Source organism: Erpetoichthys calabaricus, chromosome 9 (assembly GCF_900747795.2).
Source record: "Erpetoichthys calabaricus chromosome 9, fErpCal1.3, whole genome shotgun sequence".
NCBI classification, from domain to species: Eukaryota; Metazoa; Chordata; class Cladistia; order Polypteriformes; family Polypteridae; genus Erpetoichthys; species Erpetoichthys calabaricus.
This window is the reverse complement of record NC_041402.2, coordinates 142317878-142344153: the sequence shown is the minus strand read 5'-3', so window position 1 is coordinate 142344153 and position 26276 is coordinate 142317878. Positions and strand designations below refer to the sequence as shown.

Sequence of the window (26276 nt, the reverse complement as noted above, 5' to 3'; positions counted from 1 at the left end):
AGCTTGAATTTGGATGTTAAGTAACTGAGTGAGGTCCATGAGTGGAGCTGAGAGAGGAACCATAAAAAGTTCTAAGTCAGCATTCGTCAAAAGTTTGTCTTGGAGACCAGGAATTACCTTCTTTCGAGCTCTTTAGCTGCCTCCCTTATGCATGTGTGTGACACCCTTTTGATGTGCAAAAATGCAGACTGTCAGGGCTTTCATTTTATCCAAAAATATGAGGAATTAAATGTTCTTCAGAAGTAACACCTGCTTCCATCTTTACCTCCACTGCACAATTGTAATAGCAAGTGATGACATAATTGTAATGACCCACCACCTGAAGTGTCTAAATCCATTTAAGAACCAGTACACAAATTATAATGCAAATGAGCAGAGGTCCTGTTAAAAGCTACATATTTTGCCCTTGGGACAAATAAAGTGTTATCTATCTATCTATCTATCTATCTATCTATCTATCTATCTATCTATCTATCTATCTATCTATCTATCTATCTATCTATCTATCTATCTATCTATCTATCTATCTATCTATCTATCTATCTATCTATCGTTGTGGCAGAAACACGCTGCTCAAAGAAGGCACATGGAGTTTCAGGAAGGCACAATCAAGTTTTATTATGTGATGCATAAACTGACCCAAAACAAATGAAATGAGCAATTAGCAAATTCAGCGAGCTTACATTTATTACAATTCTTATCACTTTAGCGGATCTTCCCATCATTACCTAATATTCAAACCCACCATTACTTAATGTCCATCACTTGACCAAAGCTGCCATCATTACTTCATACCCTGTGCAGGTATCCAAAACTTATTCATCATTCGATTCCCACCAGTAAGTCGGAATCAGGCGGACCCACACATAAGATATTAGGCTAGAGGTTGGGGCAGCAGCATACAATAGTGTTTCTTATAAACTACATTTTCCTTGACTTGTCATCGCCTTTCCAGGCAGGCAGACAGGGAGGCAGAGGCTCAGCCGCTGCAAGTGGAAGCAAATGGCCTTTGTGGTTTTCTCTCATGGCCAAAGCCTTAATGACTGCATTTCCTAAAACAATGGCCCGGTGTCCTTGACTAAAGTTTTTTAAGCTTAGCAGCAAGATATTGGTGGTTTGCAGCTGCAAAGAGAAAATTAATAAAATAGGAAGGCAAGGGATTTTTATGGTTTAACCCTTACTATACTAGCATGCATTAGGATATAATACTTATTTTCATATATGCTTATGATTCTCTTTGAATATATGCAAATCATCAACTTTAAGAATATTCTTTTCTAAACTATCCATAATAACAAAATAAAGAAAATGTACAGAACAGAAAAAAATTGTGATAGTACAATATACATGACAAAATAATAAAAAAAACTGAAAGCAGTTAAGTAAACTTGAAACGATTGTGCATCAGAATTGATTGACAACACTGTCAATAACAGGTTTGGCATCACCTTTAGTTATTTTTATGTCACTTTTAAGTCTGTTAATGCTATTATATTAATTTGTATTTATTTTTATCACTGTCTTTTAGAGAGTTGTGTTATATTGTTTGTAGCAAGAACGCTGTTGCATGTCAAGTGATTGGTGACCTGTAGTGTCATCAGACTGCCACTAAAAGTGATTCAGGGGCTCTCGGTACTTTGTCTGAACTTTTGATGAAAGAACTTTATGACAAAAAAAGACTATTGCTAGTCAGGGATGTGCCAAGAGATCAGTATTATGAATTTGGCTCCTGTTTTCTTTTGGACTGTGTGTTGAAGTTTCATTTTGTTTAGCAACCTAAGTATTTTTGATTTATATGAGCTTGGAACACTCTCTGACAAATGACTGTGGTTTTGGTTTCTCCTCTGAATGTCCATCATTTTCTGGTTATAAAATATGCAAAATCTTTAAACGGCACTTTAGGTTGACCATGTTCCTCATGCACATCTCATAAATATATGATGATGATAGCAGAATTAGAATTAAATTACACAATACAGTTAGAGGGAATTAGTATTATTACAAAAGTAAGAAAAATGAACACTTTTAAGCATGATTTGATTTGAGATCACTGACAAAAGTCTAATACAGGTTTTTGCAAAGATTCCAGACAGTACAAATAGCTAAACAAAATGATTTCTTATTTAGAGCGACATAATTGAGTACTGTATTTGGAATTGTGATATGGGCAGGAGTCTAAGGACTACAGGTACCTTGTAGGCTTGTGTGAAAAAATAAACAATAGTTTCTATGAGATCTTGAAATTATTAAGGTTGTAATAAGGTAGCAGAGTTTTTAAAATATAATGTCATAGGGGAAGCCACTGAAGATGAGTAACTTGAGTAGTAATAGGGTTCATTGTGGTTGGTTTGTGTCAAAATTGAACTTGTGGTCATTTGTTTTTGCTTCATGCAACAAGATCTTGAAAAGTGAACTGCATTTCTCCAAACAAGAGGTCATAGCTGAAATAGTATTTCTGCATTAGGAAATCAGAGAAAGATGAGACTCCAGTAATAGTTCATGAGTGCATGAAATTCATGCTCGCTGTAACTGAGATGTAAATTCAGTTCCAAAGCTGCGGAAAGTGGGTGATGGTAAAAGATTTGAAATTTCCCAAGAAGTCATCTGAAGTCAGCTGAGATGGGGAGATGGAGATGGATATTACACAAGGAGCAGTTCTGCTTTTTTAGTGGTCTACTGAAGAAAGTCAGCCAGCATCCACACACTGATATCACAGGAGCTTGTTCATATCTGCTATTCATTTCATACCAGCTGCCACCAGTATGATTTAAATTAGAATATTTTGTTTTCTTACATTCATTTTTACCCTCACTTAAATTGGAAGGAAATTAAAAAAAATGAAACTAAAAAAATAATGCTGTGAATCCAACCCAGTATGGTGTTTGCATCTTTCCAGTGTGTTTGCATGGCTTTCTTTACACATCCCAAAGCTTGGAGAAAACATATGCAAGATTAATCTGGCAATGCTATGGTGATCATGCCAGGGATGGCAAATTTTGCCCTCGACCTGCAAGACAGCAGCGATTCATCTAATAGTCCTGATAAATTGTGGAAATGTTACTATCAAAGTATTCAAACTGTCAAAATTGTACAATTGTATTAAATAATATTGTTTGAATTAAATTATTTGTGCTATTTTATGTAACCCAAATGTACACAAAACAGAGCAAAACAGTACTGGGAACTGCATATCAGATTTTTTTAAAAATCAACTAATGCAAGGGTTCCCAGGTGCCACGGAGGCAGCAGGTTTTCATTCCAACCAGTTTCTCACATAAATGCTTCAGTCTTACCTCTCAATGATCTGTTTAATTAATCTTTTTCTTCTCTTATTTTGCATTCAGAAATATGAGCTACTGCATGTACTGTACATGTAAACACAATTAAGAATTTTGTAATTTTTGCTGTATCTTTAAAATTTAATCTTCTTTAATCATTTTCTTTTTAATTCACCTTTTCCTGTACAGTTTACTCCCTTAATTGTATCCAAGTACTGGTGATTAGTGATGAACAATGCAAACAAAGGTGCAAATGACGGAGCCACTATTTGAATGTTACATTAATTTGTGGGCTAATTAGAAATATGAAGCTTAATGTGGACCACCTTAACTGCAGGTGTTCATCCCCACCATCTTATGGTTTTTAAAGAATACTAAGCCTTTACTAAAGAAACTATTATTGCCTAGTTTTTGCTACTTTCTGTGTCAATCCGGAAATTATAAAATTAATTTAGTAAATTTTTAGGGGCAAGAAGCAAGCATTTGTCTGTTTGACATTAATTGTTGTGCTTTTTCTTGCTCTTTTAAGATTTTGTTCGTTTTATGTTCTGCTCATTTAAACCTTTTTCTATTAATTAGCTCACTCCATTACTAGTATTTTAGTATTCAACGTCACCTGCACCTGCGTCTGCACTACTCATCACTAATCGTCAGTTATTTGGATACAAAATCTCCAAGGAAACGTTGAATTAAAAGATAAGCGTATGGTAAAAGAAAGTTAACATATAAAGATATGGCAAAAAAAGCTGCAAATTTCTGAATGTTGTTTACATGTCAATATACAAGCACGTGTTTCTGAATGCAAAATGAGAAAAGAAAAATACTAATTAAACTATTGGATCACTTAGAAGAAAGACTGAAGCATTTATTTGTGAAACTGATTGGAATTAATCCCAGGACTGAACTCGGGAACCCCTGTGTAACGTATTTACCACATAACGTATTTCGTATAATAGCCATGATTTCCACACTGTTATATAATCCGAAGTAGTTTACTGCAAAACGTAGCGATTATACCCGCAGCATTTACTGTAAAGAGACACGTGTTCCTTCTTGGACGCATGCGCGAGATTGTAATCTGTAACGTCACAAGTGGGTAACCCGGAAATTAGACAGACGAATAAGTATAATTTAATTAATGTGTTAAACGAATGAATTCGGGTCATCTTCTAACTGTACAGCGCCTTCTACAATACTACCACCGTCTTTTTCTCTTCGCTGATCATGTTAGCTACCCAGGTCACCTTTGCCAGTTAGGTTACTTGTGCGTTCGTTCCGCGCTTGGAGTAATATCGACGTGCTGTCCCAGATGGTAGATAGTGCTAACGGCTATCCCAGTCTGCCATACAGTATAATTTTTACAAATTTAACAGTGTGCAGATTGTTACGATTTTTTTTGTATATTGTTATAATTTGTTTTTCAAATATATTCACATAGTTTTTTTTTATTTTTATTTTTGATGGTCATTATTTAATACATAAAATAATAGCACGTTATTTACTCGGCAGTTGGTTAGCGTTGGCGAAAACAACTTATCGGTTATAATTACGCGAGACCGTGGTGCTTGTATTGAGAAATTGGTGAGCTCTCCTGTCAATCTACTGGTTGTCAAACCCTAAGATCCGCCCCACTTAGTAGGCGGTGTTTCGTAAGAGTTGTCTGCTGGACTGCACGTGTTGCGATGTTGCACATGGTACCTTTATATGAGTTTTTAATTATTATATTCACAATTGAAAATATTGAACTTGGGACGCCTTACATACCGGTAGTAAGATAGAGTGTATGTAAATGTATTTGCATTTCACACTTTCTGAAACACCTTGTACTCATGCAGTTTTAAGAAAGTATTTTGAAAAGGGTTAAATATTACGTTTGACCCTCCGGCGAGGCATCAACTAGAGAGAACCGTTACCTGTTATCTGAAGCCCATTCTCCGCTAAAAGAAAGCACGTGCCCGTTACCGGCGTGACAGAACGTGTTCCCTAGCAACCTTATCGGGACAAATTAAACAAGAGTAGTTGATCACGTGGCCAGCCTTCCTCCTACTTTGTGATCGCGGAGAGAAAATCAGTGCCTGCAACAAGAGGAGACTGTGCGTCAAGTTCTGATTCCGATCTGGAAACGGCTGATTGACATTTTGACCTTTCATGCAAGAGCGAAATCGCTACCGCTTCTCCGGCTATTCCAAGTTGTTGAGGTGTTCCATGACTGGACCTGCTAAGCCTTTACATGAACGACTGCTGGCATCGCAAAGTGGAAGGTACAGCTGTGCGACTTGCACACACGTAGCATGCATCGGAATTAGTTCATTTAAGCCATCCAACCTGTTGTTTATTATGGTTGTTGTGTAATGGCAGTTTTTTTTTTTTTTCAGATCAACAAAAAGGCTTATCTAGTGAAGAGGGTAGTGTGTTCAGCATGGACAGCAGTAAGTAATCGCTAATTCCTCATAGCAGATTTTCTAGTGTTAAGTCAATAGTGGCCATTGAACATATGGTCCTTGTGTCTGTTTACATTTCAATTAGTGGAGACAAATCAACTCCACATAAATAGGCATTAGTCCCATCCAGAAGTGAAGTTCTGCATTTTTCTGTTTATTTTCTGTTTTCTGTATAAGTATAGAGAATTTGCTAAGAAAACGGGGGTCATTTAGGAGTCTTTAGTTCCAAAACTGAGATTTATATAGCCTGTGTGTTTATTTAGATGACACTAATTGCTTCCATTTTCATTTTTAGTGTTTAGTTTCCATTGCAGTTCCATTTGCTTTATGGTAATGCTAATTTTGAGAACCATAAAATAAAGCGTTTTTTGCCAGTTTTGGGTTGTAGTGTCAGGAATTAGATTTTGCTGTAGGGTCACTATACATACTATACTGTGTGAATGAGTGAATTGAAAGATTAATTTAGATATGTTGTGAGAATGCAACCTGTGCAACTCCAGGTGCATCAGGCACAACCCACTACAAATGATTTATATCTCAAAGCTCCCTTGGGAATTCAAAAGAGTGGGATGAAAGAAACCAGGACTACCCTGCAATATTTTGTTGCCTTTGCAGTCCTTTAGAAAGTGTATGAGGAAATAGATACTGTAAGTGAATATGGGGCACTTACTGTAATTTGGGCTTTGTTGAATGCTGTTGTAGTATAGTAGATATTAGGTTTGTGATAGTTTGTACTATTAAGGGCATTGTATAATTCAAATTGATTAGTTGATATATGCTTATTTGCTTGATAATAACTAGTTATATTCATTATAATTGCAGTGAACAAAATGCATTGACTAGATTTATCTTTTAAAGCATTCTTTGTGTGTCCTTGCCACCTCCATACTTTTGTTAATGTAAGTACAGTAAATGTATCTTGTAGAGAGATTAGATTATGCAATGGTCCTAGAGTGTGTGTCTTATATTATAAATAAGAAGTTTAATCATAGCAGTATTAGCGAGTTGGCCTTTTTTAGATATGGGAGACCTTGACTAATGGTTAGATGTAATGAGGCACTTTGAAGAGAAAATCTTTAGCATGGTGTCAATTTCAGACACCCATTAGTTTTACACATAAAGTACATTAGCCATAAAGGCATGTTAAAGCTGGTTTTGGCACTGTTGGCTCACTAAAAAGACTTGATTTGAAGAAAACTCAGCTTTGCCATCTGAACCTTTATTTACTGAATGACAGAGCATAGCTGTATGTCCTGCATCTTATGTGAAAATATTTAACAACTGTGGCGAGTGGCTGGGGGTGGTATTCAGCCGGGACACCCTGAAGGACCGGAGGAGGGCATACGTTTCCTCCAGACCACGAGGGGACGATCGTCCTGGTGGCTTTGGGGACCACAGGAACAGAGCTTAGAAGCTCAACCCTATAGGGGCCCGTGGTCACCGCCAGGGGGTGCCCCAATGCCTGTTTAGCCCTGGCCCTTAGCACTTCCGCCACACCCGGAAGTGCTGGGGGGAAGAAGACCAGGGACACCCGGAGTCCTTCCGGCTGCACAGCCGGCACTTTTGCCACACCTGGGAGTGCCAGTGGAGGGTTATCAGGAGGAGCACGTCCGGGTGAGCTTAAAAGGGGCCGCCTCCCTCCATTCGATGGCTGGAGTCGGGTGGAAGGACGGAAATCAGAGGAGAGGAGTGGAAGCGGTGAAGAAAGGCATTGAGGAAAGAGGCCTGGACTTTGGGGTGATTGGTGCTGCGGAACTGGGTTGTGTGTGTCATATTTGTAAATATTAGTTGTAAATAAACGTGTGTGGTGATTAAAACGATGTCTACCTGTCTGTGTCCGGGCGGTTCCCCACACAAGTTAGGATTTCAAAACATAGCTGAGGTGTTAAAATGCAGTATAGTTATGCTTTGCGTGTATTTTCCAATGATTTTCTTTCCTTTTATATTTGTTAACTCTATAAAGTGCTGCAACAGAATAGGATTTGAAATACCAACTGGAGGTCTTTGTTTATTTGTTGAAAGTAGCAGAAAAGGGAAAAAAATGAAAGTGCTATAGGAGCAAAATACCAGCAACTAAGGCATGATCAGCATTCACAGTGAGGTGTTGTTTGCCTTGCATTTACTCTTTATCCTTATTTCTCAGGAAATCTGTTCCAGCTACCTCACAGGTTTTTAGGCTGCTATCTTTTCTTATTATTATTACTAGGGGGCTTTGCCCCCTGCTCCCGTCGCTGTCCAACCCCCCTGCCTGCACTACGCTCCATCAACTTTGCGCCTCTGCCGCTTGCACACAACAAAACTTTTAATTATCGCAGATAGGCCTCTTCATTGGGAAGAAACACTACTTTTCCCTGAAGGCAACACAAATTAGACAATCTACAAGTCTCCGACTTAAAGTATAAAGCCAAATAATATCTACATACTTCTCTCATGTCACCTATGTCCATATATTCAATCTTTTTTCGCTTTTACCTTTTTGTCAATATCGCATTGAATTTTGATTCCGCTTTTGGAATTACCTCATGACAACACAATGTATAACTGCCCATGAGTGAATATCGTTTCTTTCTCTCTACACAAACTGTGTCTGACAATAGCATTCACACAAATGAGAAATGATTGAACCGTGTGCGTGGTTATAAATGTGTTAGATGTGGACAGGACTTTTCCAAATCTCTTTGCATAAAGTCTTGTCTCACGGGGCTTGAAATTTTCTCTTGTTGGATTTCACTTTCACCAAACAACCAGTCTTTTAATTCTCGTAGATACACCTCTTCATTGGGAAGAAACACTACTTTTCCATGATGGCAAACACGAATTAGACAATCTACAAGTCTCCGACATAAAGTTTAAATCCGAACAATACTGTATATTCGATCTCTTTTCATTGTTCTGTTATTTCACTGAGTAATAATTTACGTTTGTTTGCACTAATGCGATCTTTACTATCATTTTTTGAGACTTTCGAATTTTCGTACTTTCATTATCTCTAACCTGCTCTGCATGTGTATCTCGCCAACATTTTTGAATTCTTTACGACGTTCTACTTTGTCATCTACTCTTTGCCTTTTATTTCCGGCTCCGGGCGTGGTTAAATCTCTTGGCACAAAGTCTTATCTTGCGGGACATGAAAGTGTCTCTCTTTAAAATATCATGTCTCGTCGCAGGATAAAAAGTGTCATCTCCCAAGATTTTTTTATTATAATAGAGAGGTTATTAATGGACTAGTGGGCAAAGTCAGGTTGTGCTTCTGGGTCTCCCTTCCACATCAGTGCTAACATCACTAAGGAGTAAATAGACAACCTCATTAACTCCGTGGTTTGAGGTTCTGCCTAATTGTGTGTTCCATTTTTTTGTGTGCATTAAAGGTAGTGCTATGGTCACTATTTTTATCTCTCTTTCTATTATGTTCTTATACATCTTCCTGTATTCCCTTCTCCCTCTGTCACTGCTGTAAGTGTATTTGAAGTATTAAATAAATTACTATCAAGTGTAACACTTGTGTAAAATCTCAATTCTTGGCGTCAGGAAAGCATATCATTGGTAACTCCAAAAGGGCTTGCATTATTAGAATTGGCTTCCCAAGTGTGTGTGCTCCAGTGACCCTAAATGTACTTAAATTTAAGAATCAATTCAATAGAGGTTTTCACTAGCCCTTGCTAATGTATTTCATTTTTCTGTTTTTAATTTACCTTTTTTTAACACAGCTCTCAATTGTGCTGCCGAAAGTGTTGCTCAGTGTGGATGATCTTAAACACTGCATAGAGCCACAGTTGGATTACCTGAAAATATGTATAAATGCTATTGTAAATTAGCCATGGATCGTGATGCCTAAATTCTCCTTACATTTACTACTTATTTCAATCTTGTATTCTTTAAAATTCTTCAACTGTTTTGTTAATTTGAAAAGTGTGTGTGTGAAAATTTAGAATTGGGTTGGGTTAACTGTGAGCATAAGGTAAGTGTACTTGTGAATTTCCCATTGGGATTAATAAAGTATCTATCTATCTATCTATCTATCTATCTATCTATCTATCTATCTATCTATCTATCTATCTATCTATCTATCTATCTATCTATCTATCTATCTATCTATCGTGATCCCTGCAGCTTAGGGTGAGATATGAATTTCTGTTCAATGAACGCCATAGAACACTCTATCGTGCTGTAATATAAAAGAGGAGTGTGAATGTAGTATGCTCTCCTCAGACTATAGATGGGCAGTTTACACTGTATAAGAGACCACGAAATAGTCAAGTATTGTAAATGTATTTACATTTTAGTGGAATCCATTTGTCACCTCCTGGATCAAGGTAGAGCTAAAATGGTTGCTGTCAGTTATGATCACATTAGTGATGCATGGATGACCTCTGTTAACAGTAAGCGTAGTCAGCTTTAGATGTGTGGGTAGGGTGAAACATTTTGTCACCATCTACCCTGGACATGTGTCCTTCTGTTTTTAGGTTTGGAAACCAATAAATACAACAAGAGAGGACTCTGTGGTGCAGAACTCAAAAAACCTCGCCTTTTAGTTCCTAGTAAAGATTTCCTTAATTTTCTGTTCAAGTTGTGAGATGGGCAGTGTTTGAGCTGCATGCCATCTGGCTTTGGCTTGGTGCCCACTGAATGTGTACCTGTCTTGTCTAGATTAAACTTTGCAGTCTGCCTCATTTGTGAGCTGATATGCTTAAACATACAATTAAATTTATGTGACTTAAATATAGCATAGAAAACCTGTAAAGTGCACTGGCTAATGGCCACTTTATTGGGTACACCTATCTAATATTTAATAGGAATATTTTTCCTCCAGAGCAGTCTGAATTCTTTGATACATGGATTCAGCAAGGTGCTAGTAACATTCCTTGTGGGTTTTTTTCCCCATGCTGTCTCAATAACATCACCCAGTTACTGCATGTTTTTCAACCACATATTCATGGTGTCAACATCCAATTCTACCTTATCCCAAGGTTGCTCAGTTGAATTGATGTCTGGGAACTCTGCAGGTCATTGTGGAGTAAACTGAAGTCATTTTCATGTTAGTGAAATCAGCACTAGATGATGCAAGCTTTGTGACATAGTGTGTTATTTTATAGGAAATATTAATTTCAAAAAGGGTGGGTTGTGACCATACAGGATATAATGCTTAGCAGCAGTGTACCTTTGATACAAGGCTGGATGACTCCATACATTTAGACTGTTTACACCACATTCTGACGTTGCTATTATCAAGCATCTAGTTTGTGTGTGCACATTCCCATTGTGCTCTAATGTTCCTATTTTCTGCTGTTAAGACTGAAACTCAGCATGGTCTTCTGCTGTTATGTGCCACCAATATCAAATATGTCACATTATGCATTTAAAGATGCCCTTCTGCACACCACTGTTAATTGACTAATAATAGCTTGTCTTTTACCATGAATGACAAGTCTGTCTGTACTTGTCATACTCTTCCAATTAACAATGTCTTTGCCCACAGAACTACTATATTCACTGGATCTTTTTTGTTTATCAAACAATTGGTTTTAAACTTTAGAGCCTGTAAGTTGTAAAAATCCCATAATGCTAGACAAACCCATATACATTTGAGATAATCAGCCAAATGTTTCAGTATTTAACAATAAATTGTACACAATCTTCTGCCGCCCTTACCTTGCCCCTGCAGTAACTTCTTGTAGAGACATGCATGCAGACCTAACAGTTACCACACAGTTTTGTGCTGCAGCACATGAGCAATATCAAAACCAGTACATTTGGTTTTCTGTTTTTGTTTTTCGCATTATACTGTAAGTTGTATGAATATGAATCACTGCCTTTCAGAACAGGTTGGCCATAGGTGTGTTTTGTGGAATATGGAGTATTTCTTTTAATAAAAGACAGCAAAACATTACTACTGATTCTGCATAGGTTAGTTGATTTCTTATTATCTGAAGCCTAACAGCCCTTTATATACAATGTAAAGTCTCTCTATTATATAAAAAAATCATGGGACAAGATGAGATGAGACATTTTCAGAGAGATCATTTCACATACCATGAGATGAGACTTTATGCCAAGAAATGAATTGAAAACCTAACAGGTCCAATCAGGGGCGGAAATAAAAGACAAACAGTAGAAGAAGAAAAGACGAAGAGTAGAAGATAAAATAGAACGTCGTAAAGAGGTTCAAAAACATTGGCGCGATACACATGCAGATCAGATCGTCCTTTTGCACAGATTTTGGGAGCACCACACACCCCTTTCTAGGGACCTCATGACCCCCCATGGTCTCCCAATTCATCTATTTACTTCATAGGAAGTGTCACCAGAGACATAAATGTTGCTGCAGTGGTAAGTAAACCTCTTGAGAAGGTTGACACTCTCCACGCAGACAGACACACTGTTGATGGCTGTGCCTAAGAGGTCATTAAAGGCTCAGACACTCTGGCTCCTCACTTAGTTTCTCAAGAGCCCCAATCAGAGCCTCCATTAACTTAGCGAAAATCACAGCATCATTGGCAAAGTTAAGATCAGTGAATCTTTCTTCACCAACAGATGCCCCTCCGATGCTAGACCCCACGACCTTGCGCAACACCCAGTCCATGCAAACATTGAAAAGAGTAGGAGCAAGAACACACCCCTGATGAACTCTAGTAACAACTGGGAAAAATGCAGAGGTTCTGCCTCCACTCTGCACAGCACTCACAGTACAAGTGTACAGAGCAGACATTATTTCCAGCAACTTTGGGGCATATCCTGTGAAATCTCAGGATGTCCCACAGGGCAACTCCATCAACTTAATTGAACGCTCTTCCGATATTTGCATTTGCGCTCGATGAGAACCTTCATGCTTCACAGAAATTCCAGAAGAATTAAAGGGCATATATAACATTGGATACAAATAATGTCTGCATAAAACACTAAATAAATATAAAGGATATATAAAGTATTGAAATAGAATAACAAATAATAAATCAGAATAAAAAACAAAAATATGAATACTGTATGAAAAAGCTGAACAAATAATATAATTTGTGGTACAAACACAAATCTTCCTGGGCATGTAGGCAAAGAGGGTAAGCAGAAAAAAGGATCAGATAGTCAGCATAATTTAAATGCCTTTCCAGACAAAATGAGTTTTAAGTTGTTTTTTGAAAGAAAAAATTAAGTTGGCTGAGCTCATAAATTTAACAAGGTTGTTCCAAAATCTGTTGTGCTATAAAGCTGAAGGCTCTGACACACCTATAGAACACAGGTTAGTTTGGGACACAATGAGATTGCCAGAATCAGTTGACCTTGATGGGCAGACAAGAGCATAATGTTGGAGGAGGTTGCTGATGTAGTCTGGTGCAATGCAATGTGAAGCTGTATAGGTTAGTAACAGAATTTTGTAAAACTGAACACTGTAAGACACAGGGAGTCAGTGAAGGCAGAACAGGATGGATGTTACGTGCTCGCTGTTGCGGGTCTGTTGCAAGGATTCTTGCAGCAGCATTCTGAACCAACTGGAGCTGTGATAGATAACAGATTAGAGGGGTCACCTGCCAGTAGGAAGTTACAGTAATTGATGCAAGATGTAATACAACAAGGGACAGGTTTCTCAGCATTGAAAAAGGAGAGGAATGAGTGAACACAGGATATTTTACAGAGATGAAAGTAAGAAAGTTTCTTAATGTGATGAATGTAGATAGAACAATAAGGGGAAGAATGAAAAATGACACCAAGATTCCTAAAAAAAAAAAGATAACCTGATTACATCATAACCAAGGGTGATTGAGAAGGAGCTCATGTTCATAAGCACAGCTTTAGTGCCAATTAGAATGACTCAGTCTGTTATAGTTTAATTTTAAAGAGTTATATTCCATCCAAGTTGCAATTTCTTGGAGGCAAGTTGTAAGCCAAGAAAGCTCTGATAAACTTTCACTTTTAACACTGCACTAGATCCGAGTATCATTCACATATAAATGATTACCCAGTCCAAACCTACTAGTAATATGGCCAAGGGGAAGCACGTAGATCCAGTAAAGCAGAGGGCCAAGGACAGAACCTTGCAAAATTCTTTGTGTGACCGGCACTGAGCTGGATCTGCTGTTGCCAAGACTGACAAACTCTTGCCTTTTCAATGTACATTAATATTTTCATAAAAATACCACTGTGTAGAGTTAATGGTAACATCAGTCTGCACATGATAGGGGTCTGCAGATTAGGAAGTCCAAACTATAATTGCACAGGGTGACTAGCTTTGAAAGTACAACAGTGTTAAATGTGGAGCTAAAGTTTATAAACAGAACTCTGGGATAGCAGCTTGTTTTAGTTAAGGTGTGTCAGGCTGGTTTGAAACGTAACGGATGCAGCATTGTGTGATTGCTAGGACATTATACAAACTGGAGGTGCTCCAAAAATACAGCATCTGGAATACTGTATTAAATCTGTCACAACACTAGTGTGTCAATACATTTTTTTGCAGTGGGAGTGAATGCCAGTGGTCTGTAGACACTGTGTCTGTAGACTGTTTACTTTTTTTTGGCACAGAGGTAATGTTTTCTTTTTGCAAATGGTGAGGACCATACATTTTTGCCATGATGTGTTAAATATATCTCTGGAAGCCCCAGGTAACATTTGTTCCAAATGTTTTTGGATGTTGACTCTTTTGAAATTTAGCTTTCAGTCTTCCACAGATACAGAAAAGGATGAATCCTGCATTGCTACAGTCATTTGCATGAGAGGAACTTTGTTGTCATGATCAAAGTAGGCATAGAAAGCATTATTTTTTTTAATTAATCTTTTATTTAATTTATTAAAAGCATGTAATGTTTCATACAATCAAGTCAAACTTAACAAAACTAATTTTAATGCAGCCCCTACCCATGAGAAAGAGAGGGAGGCCAACAGCCAGAGTAAAACTTTGAGAGTAGTAGGAGATCTATAATTTTTTGCAGATCAAACATACACATTGTTTCCAGTGAAATTACAGTATGAATGTAACCATCCTACATGTTTTTAGAAGTATCTGTATGTAAAATACCATGAGAGAAAGTTAATAAGATAATGTGAGCAAGGGAGAAAGGTTAGAGGAATGTGGTTAAAGGCATATCAGAGGTTGTGGTGAAGACAGTGAAGTTCAGAACAACTCCTAACACACTCATTCTATGCCTTTTTAAAGTCACACATTGTTTTTACAGTACATATAGGTGAAATCTGGGGGCATAGCTGATAATACTTGTAGATGCTGGGAGAATATGCAAACTGCATTTGCACAATGCCAGAAATTGAGCTTTACACTGTGGAGTCAGCAACCCTAGCCATTACACCATTTTGTTTCTGTTCAGAAAGATTAATTATTTTATCTTTTTCATTAAGAATTTTATCTGTAAAGGGTGGAATGTTTAAGGATTTACTTGATTGGATCTTATTAGCTAAGGTCTGTGTCTGATTTCTGTGTGTCAATACCAGTGTTATACAGCTTTATCGATCCATCAGAATTCTGGTATTTGAAGATCATTCACCTTGCAGACAGTGGTAGGTACTCTAAAGCAGTGGTCCCCAACCTTTTTGACAGCAAGGACCACTTTATTAGATGCAAATTTTTCCACGGACCGGTCGGGGGGGGGCGGGGTATTTGGTTGGTTGGGGGGGCAGTTTTATACACAATTTACATAACATTTCTATTATTATTAAAGTTATTAAGCAGTTCGCATATGTTTGCAATCTGAGATTTTTCTTCTTTTTTTGCATATAACAAAGACACATGCTTTACATTTGCCAATCCAACAGATTGCACATCACAAACATTAACACTGCAATCTTTTTTTCGTGTCTGCCATTTCTATAGGAGGGTGACAATGAGTTAAATTCCAATGGATGTTTTTCAAATGTTGACAAGCAATAAGCAAAAGGAATCACTAAAAACCACAGACAACAAAAACAGAAAAAAAAAAAAAAAAACAGTACGAGGAAAGTTCGAAGAAAGAGATTTTTTTTTACAATGTTTCTGTTTGGGGATCGTTGTGCAAACGTGCACAACTGAGCTGCGACCACAGATCTAACTGCTCTGTGGATGATTCGTTCAAGCATTTCAAGGTCACTTCGTTGTAATGAAAGCATTTGTTGAATGTACTTCGTAGTAACGTGATTTCTATAGACTCATGTCATATAGGGAAACTGTCGGGACCATAAAAATACTTTGTTGTAATACTCTCTCACCTCGGTCTCTCTCCTCTCTCTGCACCGCTGCAAAGCCCCGCCCACCAAGCGTTCTGAAAAGTCTGAGTGAGTCACTGTTGCCGGCAGTTCTCTCACGGCCCGGGCTGTCAGACGGCTGCGGACCGGTAGTGGGCCGCAGACCGGGGGTTGAGGACCACTGCTCTAAAGTACCTTATCTTCAGCATTTACAGAAGTAAGATGAATGGAATGGGGAGGTCAGTGTTCACATTGATAGATGATGTTTGCATTTCCACATCAATATGTAGCTTCCTAAGCGAACAAGTAACTGTTCAGTGATGTATCTAAAAATAGAACAAATCATAACTGTATGTCCAGGAATGTGTGCAATCCGCACCTCACTAAACACAAAGTATAAAGGGTCTCATCTATTGATTCATCTGTGTTTTTGCAAAATTTTGTAAGGTGATTCTTTGTGTGATATCTTGTATCCATGATGCATCTTCTAACTTTGTGGCCTAATAACAGGGCCATTTTCTGACTTCATGTCTGCAGAATAGTTTGTTGCCAGATATTAATACTATGTGGAAAAGCACATTTTACTTCAGTTTTGAATGGCTTTTAGAACTAGTTATGTGAGCCATTATAATATCACTTAAATGTAAAAAGCATTTTTGGACTTTGCCAGAGTAGGGGCATAGTATTTCACACTGCAGACCTTCAGGCCTAAAATCACGGGTTCTAATCATGTCTCAGCTTCAGTTTGTGTAAAGCTTCCTTAGTCTTCCCATGCCAGCCTTTGTATTCTTTAGGCACTATCCACAGATGTGCATGGTAGGTTTTGAAATGACACTAAATTGGCCCAAGACAAGTGAGTGTGAGTCTGTATATGAGTGGGTTTTGCATTGGAGTATCATCACATCCAGAATTTATTTACACCTTGCTCTCACTGCAGTTGGAATTGACTTCAGCACCTGTGACTGTGGACCATGAAGTTAAGGAAATTGATTAAAGTGTCACTGTCAATATGACCTTATTTGACATAAAAATACATAATTAGACAATACAGTAATTATATGTTCCATTATAATCATGATGTGTAATGTATGGAGTTTCTGCTAAAAATTTCTTTTTAGCACTATTGAATAGTCTGTTGTATGTTCCTGATAATTTTCCCTGTATTACATAATGCACAGAGCTGTAGTTCAAATACATCTTGATGTTGCTTGTGCTTACCAAACTGTACTACATTTAACTTACAGTACCTGGTCATTCTTCTGTGTACAACATTGAGAAAACTGAAATGTAAATTCTATATGGCCTTATTGCTTTACAGGAGGACTTTCAATTTAATGTATTCTTTGTCTACTTCTCACTGCCTCCATCACAGTCTAAATGTCATAACAGTGAGAGGCTTGATTTTTCCTCTTCGTTTGCTTTGATAGTAATGGAAAGTGAAAGTGGACTGAAAACAATACCCGAGTCAAACAATCCAACTTAATGTGGCTCAGCTGCAGAAAATGGCAAGTTTAACCAAAGTCTTTCACACATCTCACAATACTAATCTACAGTAGAATTGTTTGGGTTATAGCAACATGATTAACACTGCATTACTTGCTTTTATGACTGGAAGATTTCTGAAGTTATTTTTTTGAATGGATGAAAGGCTCAGTTCACCTTAATAACACATTGGTCTGGAAACTGAATTTGAATCACATCCCAGTCATTATCTGTGCAGAGTTTACATCTTCCCTCCAGTGTCTATGTTTTTTTTTAATTTAGGTAATCCATTTTCCTTACAACTCTGAAGTGGTCCTTTATATGTGAGTATGGATGTGTGTGTGCTTGTTGTCTGGAGTAGATTGGTGCCTTACTCAGGGTTAATCCTGATTTGTAACTAGTGCTGTTGAGATATACAACAGCTCCACATGACCTTATATTGTAGTAGGAGTACCAGGCAGGGCATAATGAGTATTATAAAATGACCCATATGGTTGCTTCAACCAAAATGTTTTCCATGTTATTTTGACTTTGAACTTAAACTGCATTTCTGCCATGTGCCTTATTTGCTGGAAGTGTTCTGAGCAAGTTCCTAAGAAGCCGTTGGTGGTTTGACCTACATTCATTCTCCGCTTGTGTCATTTCTGCCTTCCTAAGATGTGGTGTGAATGAACGGGGGGGTGGGAGTGGAAATATTATGTTGACAAAGAGAACAAAATTTGCTAGAACTGGGAAAAATTATATTTCATAAATACATGATAAGCAAAAGCGAGACGGAGGGGTATAATAACTGCTATGGCCTTAAAGAATACTTTGTTATAGGTGGTGACTCCATGAAGCCTACTCAACATGTGCTGCTGGTGGGAGAGGGAAACTTTTCCTTCTCTGCCTCCCTGTGTAAGACAGCAGAAGCTGACACGCAGATCACAGCCACTTGCTATGAGTCAGAAGAGGAAGCAAAAAAGCAAGAGGGAGCCTGCAAGAGTATCCAGTGTCTGGAGGAGAAAGGTATATAGAATTATTATTCCTGTGCTTTAGTAAGTGCAGAACTGAGAAGTGATGCTTTTAAAGGAATCTGATTTTTAATAGTATATAGTAATGTGAAAGAGCAAAGGATGAAATGGATTGAAACTATAGTCTTACAAATATACGTTTTTGCCCTTGTTGCCCTTTACAGTTGTATTAATGAAGAAGTATGATTACTTTTCATTTTGTGATTTCTTCTGTTTAGCACTGGGCTATAAACCAAAAGGTAGCTATGTACTAAAAAATACAACAAATACAAGTTTTCTAATATTAAAATCACAAATCCAATATCAGTCTTGTGAAGTGCAGTTATTTTTAAACTTTTACCATCCCCACATTGTGGCCGTCATATAAAGTACATGTGATTTTTAAATATATATAAGCATGATTGCAGCAAGAGCAGCATAAATTGGGCATATTGTTACATGTGAGCTCTTTAACAAAAATTGTGATCTGGCATATTTGAAATGTCCAGACAAAGACAAAACCATTTTTTTGTACTGCATGCTATATGAAAAACTGATCGTCTGCATGTTGGTTCAGGTTGGCCATTACTGTATATTAGAAAGCAGTTGTCAAACCATGTGTCCTTATTGATCTGTTTTTAGTGCCATTTGGTTCTCCTACTCATTTTAAAATCTGCTTATCCAGTTCCTGGTAATAGGGCACTGATGCCTGTGCCAACAGTACTGGACTCAAGACCGTAATCAAACCCGACCAAGACACCAATCTATCATATGACACACACACACAGTCACTCTTGAAAATTTGTGAACCTCTGTAAAGTGCTCATTATTTTCAGTGGACACATAAAATGGACTAACTAAAGACTTCCTACACATAAAAACAGATTTGAACTCATAACATTATTAAACTGTGATATTTAACCAATCATCATGGATTCTTGCGTGCAAAAGTGAATTAGCCATTTTCTGTCAGTAAGTTATGGTTCCTCCTTTAACAGCCATAACTTCACTCAGCCATTTTCTATAATCAATGTATTCTTGAAGGTGGGACTTTTTACACTCCTATTTACAGAAAAGATCTGTGAGGTTTGAAGAACATATTGCATGAACAACTCACTTGTGCTCCTGCTACATCATTTCAATACGATTCAATCAGGGCTTTGTTTTGGCCAATCCATAATACAAATCTTCCAAAGCCATTCCTTACAGTGACTTATTTGAATATTTAGGATAATTGTCTTGTTGAAACAACATCAATTTTGTGTCCAACTAGATTTTTTGAATTCCTTCAAGAATTCTTTGATATCTTTCCTAGAATGCATGTTTCTTTCAATTGCTATGTTTCAATCAACAAATTTACTGTACATGTTTTAAGCGATAAAATGAAAATGTTAAATAACCTTTTTAAAAATTGATTCACAGTGCATAATGTAATTTCCTGAAGAAAGAAAAAAAACTGATGGCCCACAAACTTTTCTTTATCAGAAAAATGGTGGTTTGACATTTTCCATCCCTCATTTCACATACTGTATTTTGTAAATTATGTACTTTTATGTTCCTGTCATTTCCCATACCCTGCTGATAAGGATTAGGGCAACTAATCAGACTCGATACACAAGCAACTGATTAAAACTGGCTAATTTCTGATAATTTATATGTTTCAGCTAACCAACACTTTAGGTCCCATTGACTTGAATGTCCAATTTTTCAACAATAAAATGAAAATGTGTTAAATTACTTTCTAAATTTTGCTCTCAGCAGTTTGTTTCAACCATTTCCAAAGACTTTAGTACATCAGAAAGTTATGGGACATTGTAGCTGGGAACCATTTTAATGAACGCCTGTGACTACAACATTTTTTAATCAAAGTCAACACTGAAAATGCTGTGTAGTTGCATGGCACCATTTGTGGGATCAGTTGGTAGCAACTGACCACCAGTTCTAACCCTAAAATACATTGCTGTAGCTTTGTACAATTTGGCTATTTTCACCAAGTATAGAGCTGCCAAAGAACAATTTGGGGTCAGAAAGACCGCAGTCCACTTCTGTGCTTCCATGGTGTGCACGACCATTCAAGAGAGAATAGTGTACAGCTACATCAAGTTATCAACCTTTCGGTGAGAAAATGAAATTATGTACTGTAGGTCTTTGGCACACCTTGTGTGAATGGTGTATGGCATACTTAATGGAGCAGATTTACAGATGCTCCCCCCAACGGAAGGTTACTACAGTTACATTAGCTATCCTTATGATCCGTAATTCCTCAGGTTTTGTTGATGACAAGTACTGAAATTTGTGTTGGAACTTCTGGAAGTGCAAATAATCCAGCTATATAATTTCATTAATTTTTGAATGAAATTGTATATCCTGTTTTTACAATTGCCCAAGAGGAAATGCGGTTATTTTATTTTCTGAAAGTGACATTGAACATTATGGAAAACTGCAGATATTATTTTGACAAGCTATACTACTGCTATTACTGAAAGAAAATTCATTCTAAAATGCATTTTGTTCCTATTAAAAATCTTTCCACTACAGTTTCTCAAAACATTTCAGGTATTGACAATATATCTATTGATACAGCGGAAAACGTTGTATTGATATTTGTAAAATATTACTGACAATTGCCATTTTTTTGCCTGCAGCAACAAACATTCCAAAGCATTAAAACAGTTTTTGCATAAAATCTTTTGGATGGAAACCTAGCAAATGTAAGGTTACCGAGGGCCAGAGTAAGAAAAACAGTAGACCTTGCTGGCTGTTCACTAAAAATTGTCTCTGTTGTTGTGCCCAAACAGAAGAGGCTTCTTCCTGGTGACCCTTCCATACTTGTCATTTTTGTTTAATGTTCTTATTTTTGATCTCTGCACCGCTACTCCAGAGGCAGCTAGGGAGGCTTGCAGATCTATGGATGTTATTTCACTTTCATTATTCTCTGGGCCTGAGTGAAATTTTAGGAGGACATTCCCTTCTTGGTATTTGTTTTAAACATTATCTACTGGTATACTGGTATAATATGTCTAAGGGTGGATTTCTGGAGTCCAAATCTGCTTGAAATGACTTATCTAGATTGAAGTTCATAACCACTTTTTTCTTAAGTTCTGCTGATGTTTCTTTAGTTTGAGGAATGATGTTAGGCTCTTAAGGAGATTACCGGTAAGTAAATTGCTCTCTTGCAATTACGTATATTTTCTCATCCATAGCACATCATTTCAGAGGTTTAATTTTATTGGGTAACTCTCTTAATTGGTTAACTTCTGTCACTGACCCGGCTGATCCCTTTTAGCCTTGATGTATTTCCCATAGAACCAAAGGTTTACTTATTTTTTGCATACCTGGAAATGCACACAACACAGGACACAATTTCTTTATACAGTGAGTATTATTTTACTGTATGGGTTTTCTTTTAAATAACTCACTGGTAAATAAATTATAGTTCATATTAGAAAGAGACAAGTTCTGATTGAATATTTATTTGGTGGTTTAAAAAAACAATAAAATCTCAGACGAATGCAGTGGGTTCACAAACTTTCAAGTGTTACTGTACAAGCACTCACAATCACTCTTACTGAACCAAACCTAAAGCACACCTTTTTCTGTGAGAGATGTAAATGGAAATTGAGTCACCTGAATGAAAACAACAGACATTTAGAGAACATATCAACTCCACATTCAGTCTCTCTGGAGCTGTGTGGAAGCAGCAATTAACCTATGTGCCTCCATGTTTCCTTAGGGCAGAATTTTTACCTAATATTCTTAATAACAATAAAAAATTGCAGTTAACTCTTCTTTTGTAATTTATTGTATGTGTAAATGTGACATAACTAATACAACTATTTTTAATTTCTAGATATTTCTTCATAAATAAAATGCCCACACTGCGTGGTATTCTTCAATCCAGATAATCTCAAAGGTGTATTACAGTGTTTTATATGCAGTCTTATTTTTAGAATTGGGTTAAGTGATTTGCTCAGGGCCACACGGTGTGCCCGAGACTGGTATCAAATCTGCAACTTTCTAGTTTAAAGTTTCAGTGCTAAGTGTACAAAAGATATTTAAGCTATGAGCTACATGTAATGAGCTGAATGCAAGATAAAATAGATTGCTCAATTAAGAGAGCCTTGGCCTTCCATTACTAGAGTTGTTTTGGTTATTGATGTCTCTATCTCTTGCTTGCTTTGTACTTCAGGAGCTGAGGTGTTCTTCAATGTGGACTCTACTAAGCTGGCTGAATTCCCTTGCCTGGCAGACAAGAAGTTTAGCTGCATTATTTTTAACTTCCCTCACTATGGAAGAAAGGCAGGTGTGAAGAAAAATCGAATCCTGTTGGCCAGCTTCTTTCTGAGGTGTGTAAGATGCAAAACCATGAAGCCAAAACTGAATTTTGCAATTTTTATTTTGTAAACTTTGTAAAAAGGCATTATATAGGTGCCCGACCCGACACAGACTGGACACGGAGGCACACTTAAAATAAATAAACTTATTTTTCTTCGCCTGTGGGCACACGTCTTCCCTGTGTCCCTTAGGCAGTACACAGCCCCAAGCACAAACACACAAAGTAAAACAAAAAGCAAAGCACCCACATCTTCCTCCAGCACTCCTCCCAGGCAACCTCGTCCTCCTCCTGCCGAGATTCTGGCCCCTGAGTGGTGGTCGCTGGCTCCTTTTATCAGGCACCCGGAAGTGCTCCAGGTGCTTGATTGGTGACACCCGGCTGCATTTCCGAGTGTGGTGAAATAACTGCCCAGAAGGGCCCAGCAGCTCCCACTGCAGCACCCCCTAGCAGCGCCTGCAGAACCCAAGAGGGCTGCACCAAACCCCGAACCCCATGAAGCCCTGCGGGAGTCTGAGGCACTGCTGCAACCCAAGGAGGCTGCCATCTAGCGTCCAGGGGGAGGTATTGGGTCTCCCATCCTTGCTCCCCCGGAACATATATGCTCCCCGGCCGCCTGCCACAACTTAAAATAATTTAGAGGAAACCTTCTCAATTTGAGTCACACTGCATGTGTGTTTAACCAGCCAAGTTTGTGTGCGTTTACTCAGCCAGAATATAAGAGTACTCTCAGGTTAAATATTCTATATTCTTTTTGTGAGACTAAAAATACTCTCATATTCTCTGATGTCACAGTACCAGAATTTAACACATCCATCCAACCATACATAGATTTTCCTCAACCTTCTTATCCAGACCAGTGTTGTGGTGAAGCTGGTGCCTATTCCAGCAAGCGTCATGCATGCTGCCATCATGTGATTGCACATACAAACGTGCATGAAAACACACACACACACACATTGTGGCCAATTTAGCATCACAAATCCACCTATGCTGTACGTCTATGGACTGTGGAAAGAAATCCAAGCACCCGGAGGAAACTCATGCACATGTGGACAAGACATAAACATACAAACTTCACAACAGGGTTTACCCAAGACTTAAACTCCAGTCCCCTTGTTACTAGGCATTGCAGCATCATGCTTCCCCACTTTAACACAATTACTACAGTATAATATTTCCATCTGATGATGGTATATTTTGAAACTTACCTTGTTGAGTTCGGCAACTGAAAATGTTTTTGACACAATAATAAAATATAGTGGTGTACATGCGTGTTACAAAAGATCCAGCAAAGAAACCTAATTAAAAAAATGGAAGGCATCTAAGAACACTGATCATCAATGTCATTTCCATTTTTAACAGGACCTTCCTATGTCACTATCACCTATAGCCACAGGTCTTTGAATAACGTGACAGGGTCTTGTGGCTAAAGGAGCCACAGAAGGGTCTGACGCTAAAGGTTTGCAGCCTGACCCTTTCAAAGGTTTTTCACAGAGAAGGCTGAATTTCATACTGTGACTCTGCCCCTAGGACACTTGGTATAAAAGTTAAAGTAGCAAGCTTGTTAATAAAACCTAGGCAAACCGTTTTACTAGCTAATTACTTTGTCCAGTTCAAGGGTGGCAGATACCTATTTGTGACTGATATAAAAAGCATTTTTCTGCGGTGGGTTGACACCCTGCCCAGGATTGTTTCCTGCCTTGTGCCCTGTGTTGGCTGGGATTGGCTCCGGCAGACCCCCGTGACCCTCTGTTCGGATTCAGCGGGTTGGAAAATGGATGGATGGATGGATAAAAAGCATTTTTATTTATGCTGCTATAAAGTCTTTTTCATTCTTCCAGTTTGCAAATGTTGTTAATCTGAAATTTGCTCATGGTTTTAGAAACTCCTCATTTGACAGTCTTGAAGGCACTGCTGTTCGTGTGCTTTAAATTACAGCACATGACATCTGAGGGTACTCTCAGTGTTTTGTTGTTCTTAAACACTTGTAAATACTGTCATTAAAGATAAGGCTCTACCTAAATTTCACACTCCCATAATCTACATTTTTTATTACATGAGAACTTTTGGGGACTAATTATATTTTTGTGGTGATGGGATGTTTTACAGTGATGTAATGTTAAATTCTAATTGGGTTATTATTCACCAATGCTGCTCACTCGTTTCTTTTATTTGATATTTGATCTCTTGACTGGGTTTGCATTGTAGGATTACTGTATGATTACTACAGTATCCACTTATAAAATGCACAAAGAGTTTGGAGCTCCCAAAAATGGCAAAGGAGCTGAAAAAAAGGCAGGCAGCATCAAATACGAAATGATGTTTTACGGCTGAAACAAGACTTTAAAATGTGTGCTGTCCACATTTTATAAGCCATAAATCAAATTTATGATAGATTGAAGTACTTTGTTAAAGTGCAAAGTGCTGCATGTGGACCAGAGGAACAATTGTCAATTATAAACGCAAGATACTGTCCTATAGGAAGTTCCCTCTGAAAAGGATTAAGGGGAGAAGTGATTAAAAAGGCAAATAAAATATTATTGTATCATTAAAACTTTTGAATATCAATCGAGGGTTGTTACATTCAGACTATATAATAGACCAGTGAGACCACCTCTGGAGTATTGCGTGCAGTTCTGGTTACCACACTACAATAAAGACATAGCAGCGCTTGAAGCTGTGCAGAGGTGAAGAATTAAGTGCATCCCAGAACCTAAGGACAAGTCCTACCCTAAAAGGGCCAGATAATTAAACTTGTTTAGTCTCGAACAGAGGAGACAGCTTTGGGATCTAATCCAGGTCTTTAAATTTGTTTAGCTACGTAGATCCAGCTAAATTCTTTCGACTAAATGGCAATTCATGTATGTTGAAATTAACTGGAAGTGCAATTAACACCAAAGAACTTCTATATACAATGAGCTGTGGGAATTTAAAACAGACTACTTGGTCATGTACTTTAAGTAGAAACCTTGAGAACCTTTAAGAGGTTAAGAAGTATCTGAATGAGATTTTGGGACATCTTGGCTATTAGCAATTGAGTTTGAATTAACATATGTTAATGGGCTTGTACTGTTAAGCCCTAGGTAGAATTTAAATGAGCTGGCCTCACTCTTGTCTCTTTTTTCCCTTTTTGTCTGGCTTATGAGTCTAGTAGAATGTATTCTTTGAAACTTGCATGAAATTTTGTGAAATGGGTACAGGTAGCTTTAGGACATGATTGGCTTTCTTTTTTTTAATTTTTAATATATCAATATTTTTGTTTTCTGAATATTGCACTATAATATGGCAGCATCTACAAATAATAAAAATTTGACACGTTTTTTAATTATTCATTTTCTGAAGCCTGTGCCCTCTCTTCATCTCAGTCTGTCCACTTAGGTGATCAGGTGAGGGGAAAGCTGGAGAAGCTCTCCACTGGCAAGGCTGTTGGGCCTGATGACATTAGCATAATCAAGGAATTTGCCAGACAGCCTTGTAGGGTACTTTTAGTACCTAATCACCCTTTCCCTGATCCTACAGAGGAGGTTCAACTATGGACAACATCCTGCATAGTTCAAACACCTAAAAAAGGCATTCTGAAGCTTTTAATGAC

The 26276-nt window shown here is 37.8% G+C and overlaps 1 protein-coding gene across 1 annotated transcript in view; it reads left to right on the top strand.

The window, feature by feature from the left end:
* The first annotated feature begins 4938 nt into the window (after nt 1-4938).
* The window catches only part of fdxacb1 (ferredoxin-fold anticodon binding domain containing 1), a 34994-nt gene continuing 13656 nt past the window's right edge, over nt 4939-26276 (top strand). The window contains exons 1-4 of the mRNA XM_028810268.2: nt 4939-5539; nt 5654-5707; nt 18179-18364; nt 22538-22694. Coding sequence (XP_028666101.1) covers nt 5509-5539; nt 5654-5707; nt 18179-18364; nt 22538-22694 — 428 coding nt within the window. The 5' untranslated portion in view covers nt 4939-5508. The remainder of the gene's footprint in view (nt 5540-5653; nt 5708-18178; nt 18365-22537; nt 22695-26276) is intronic.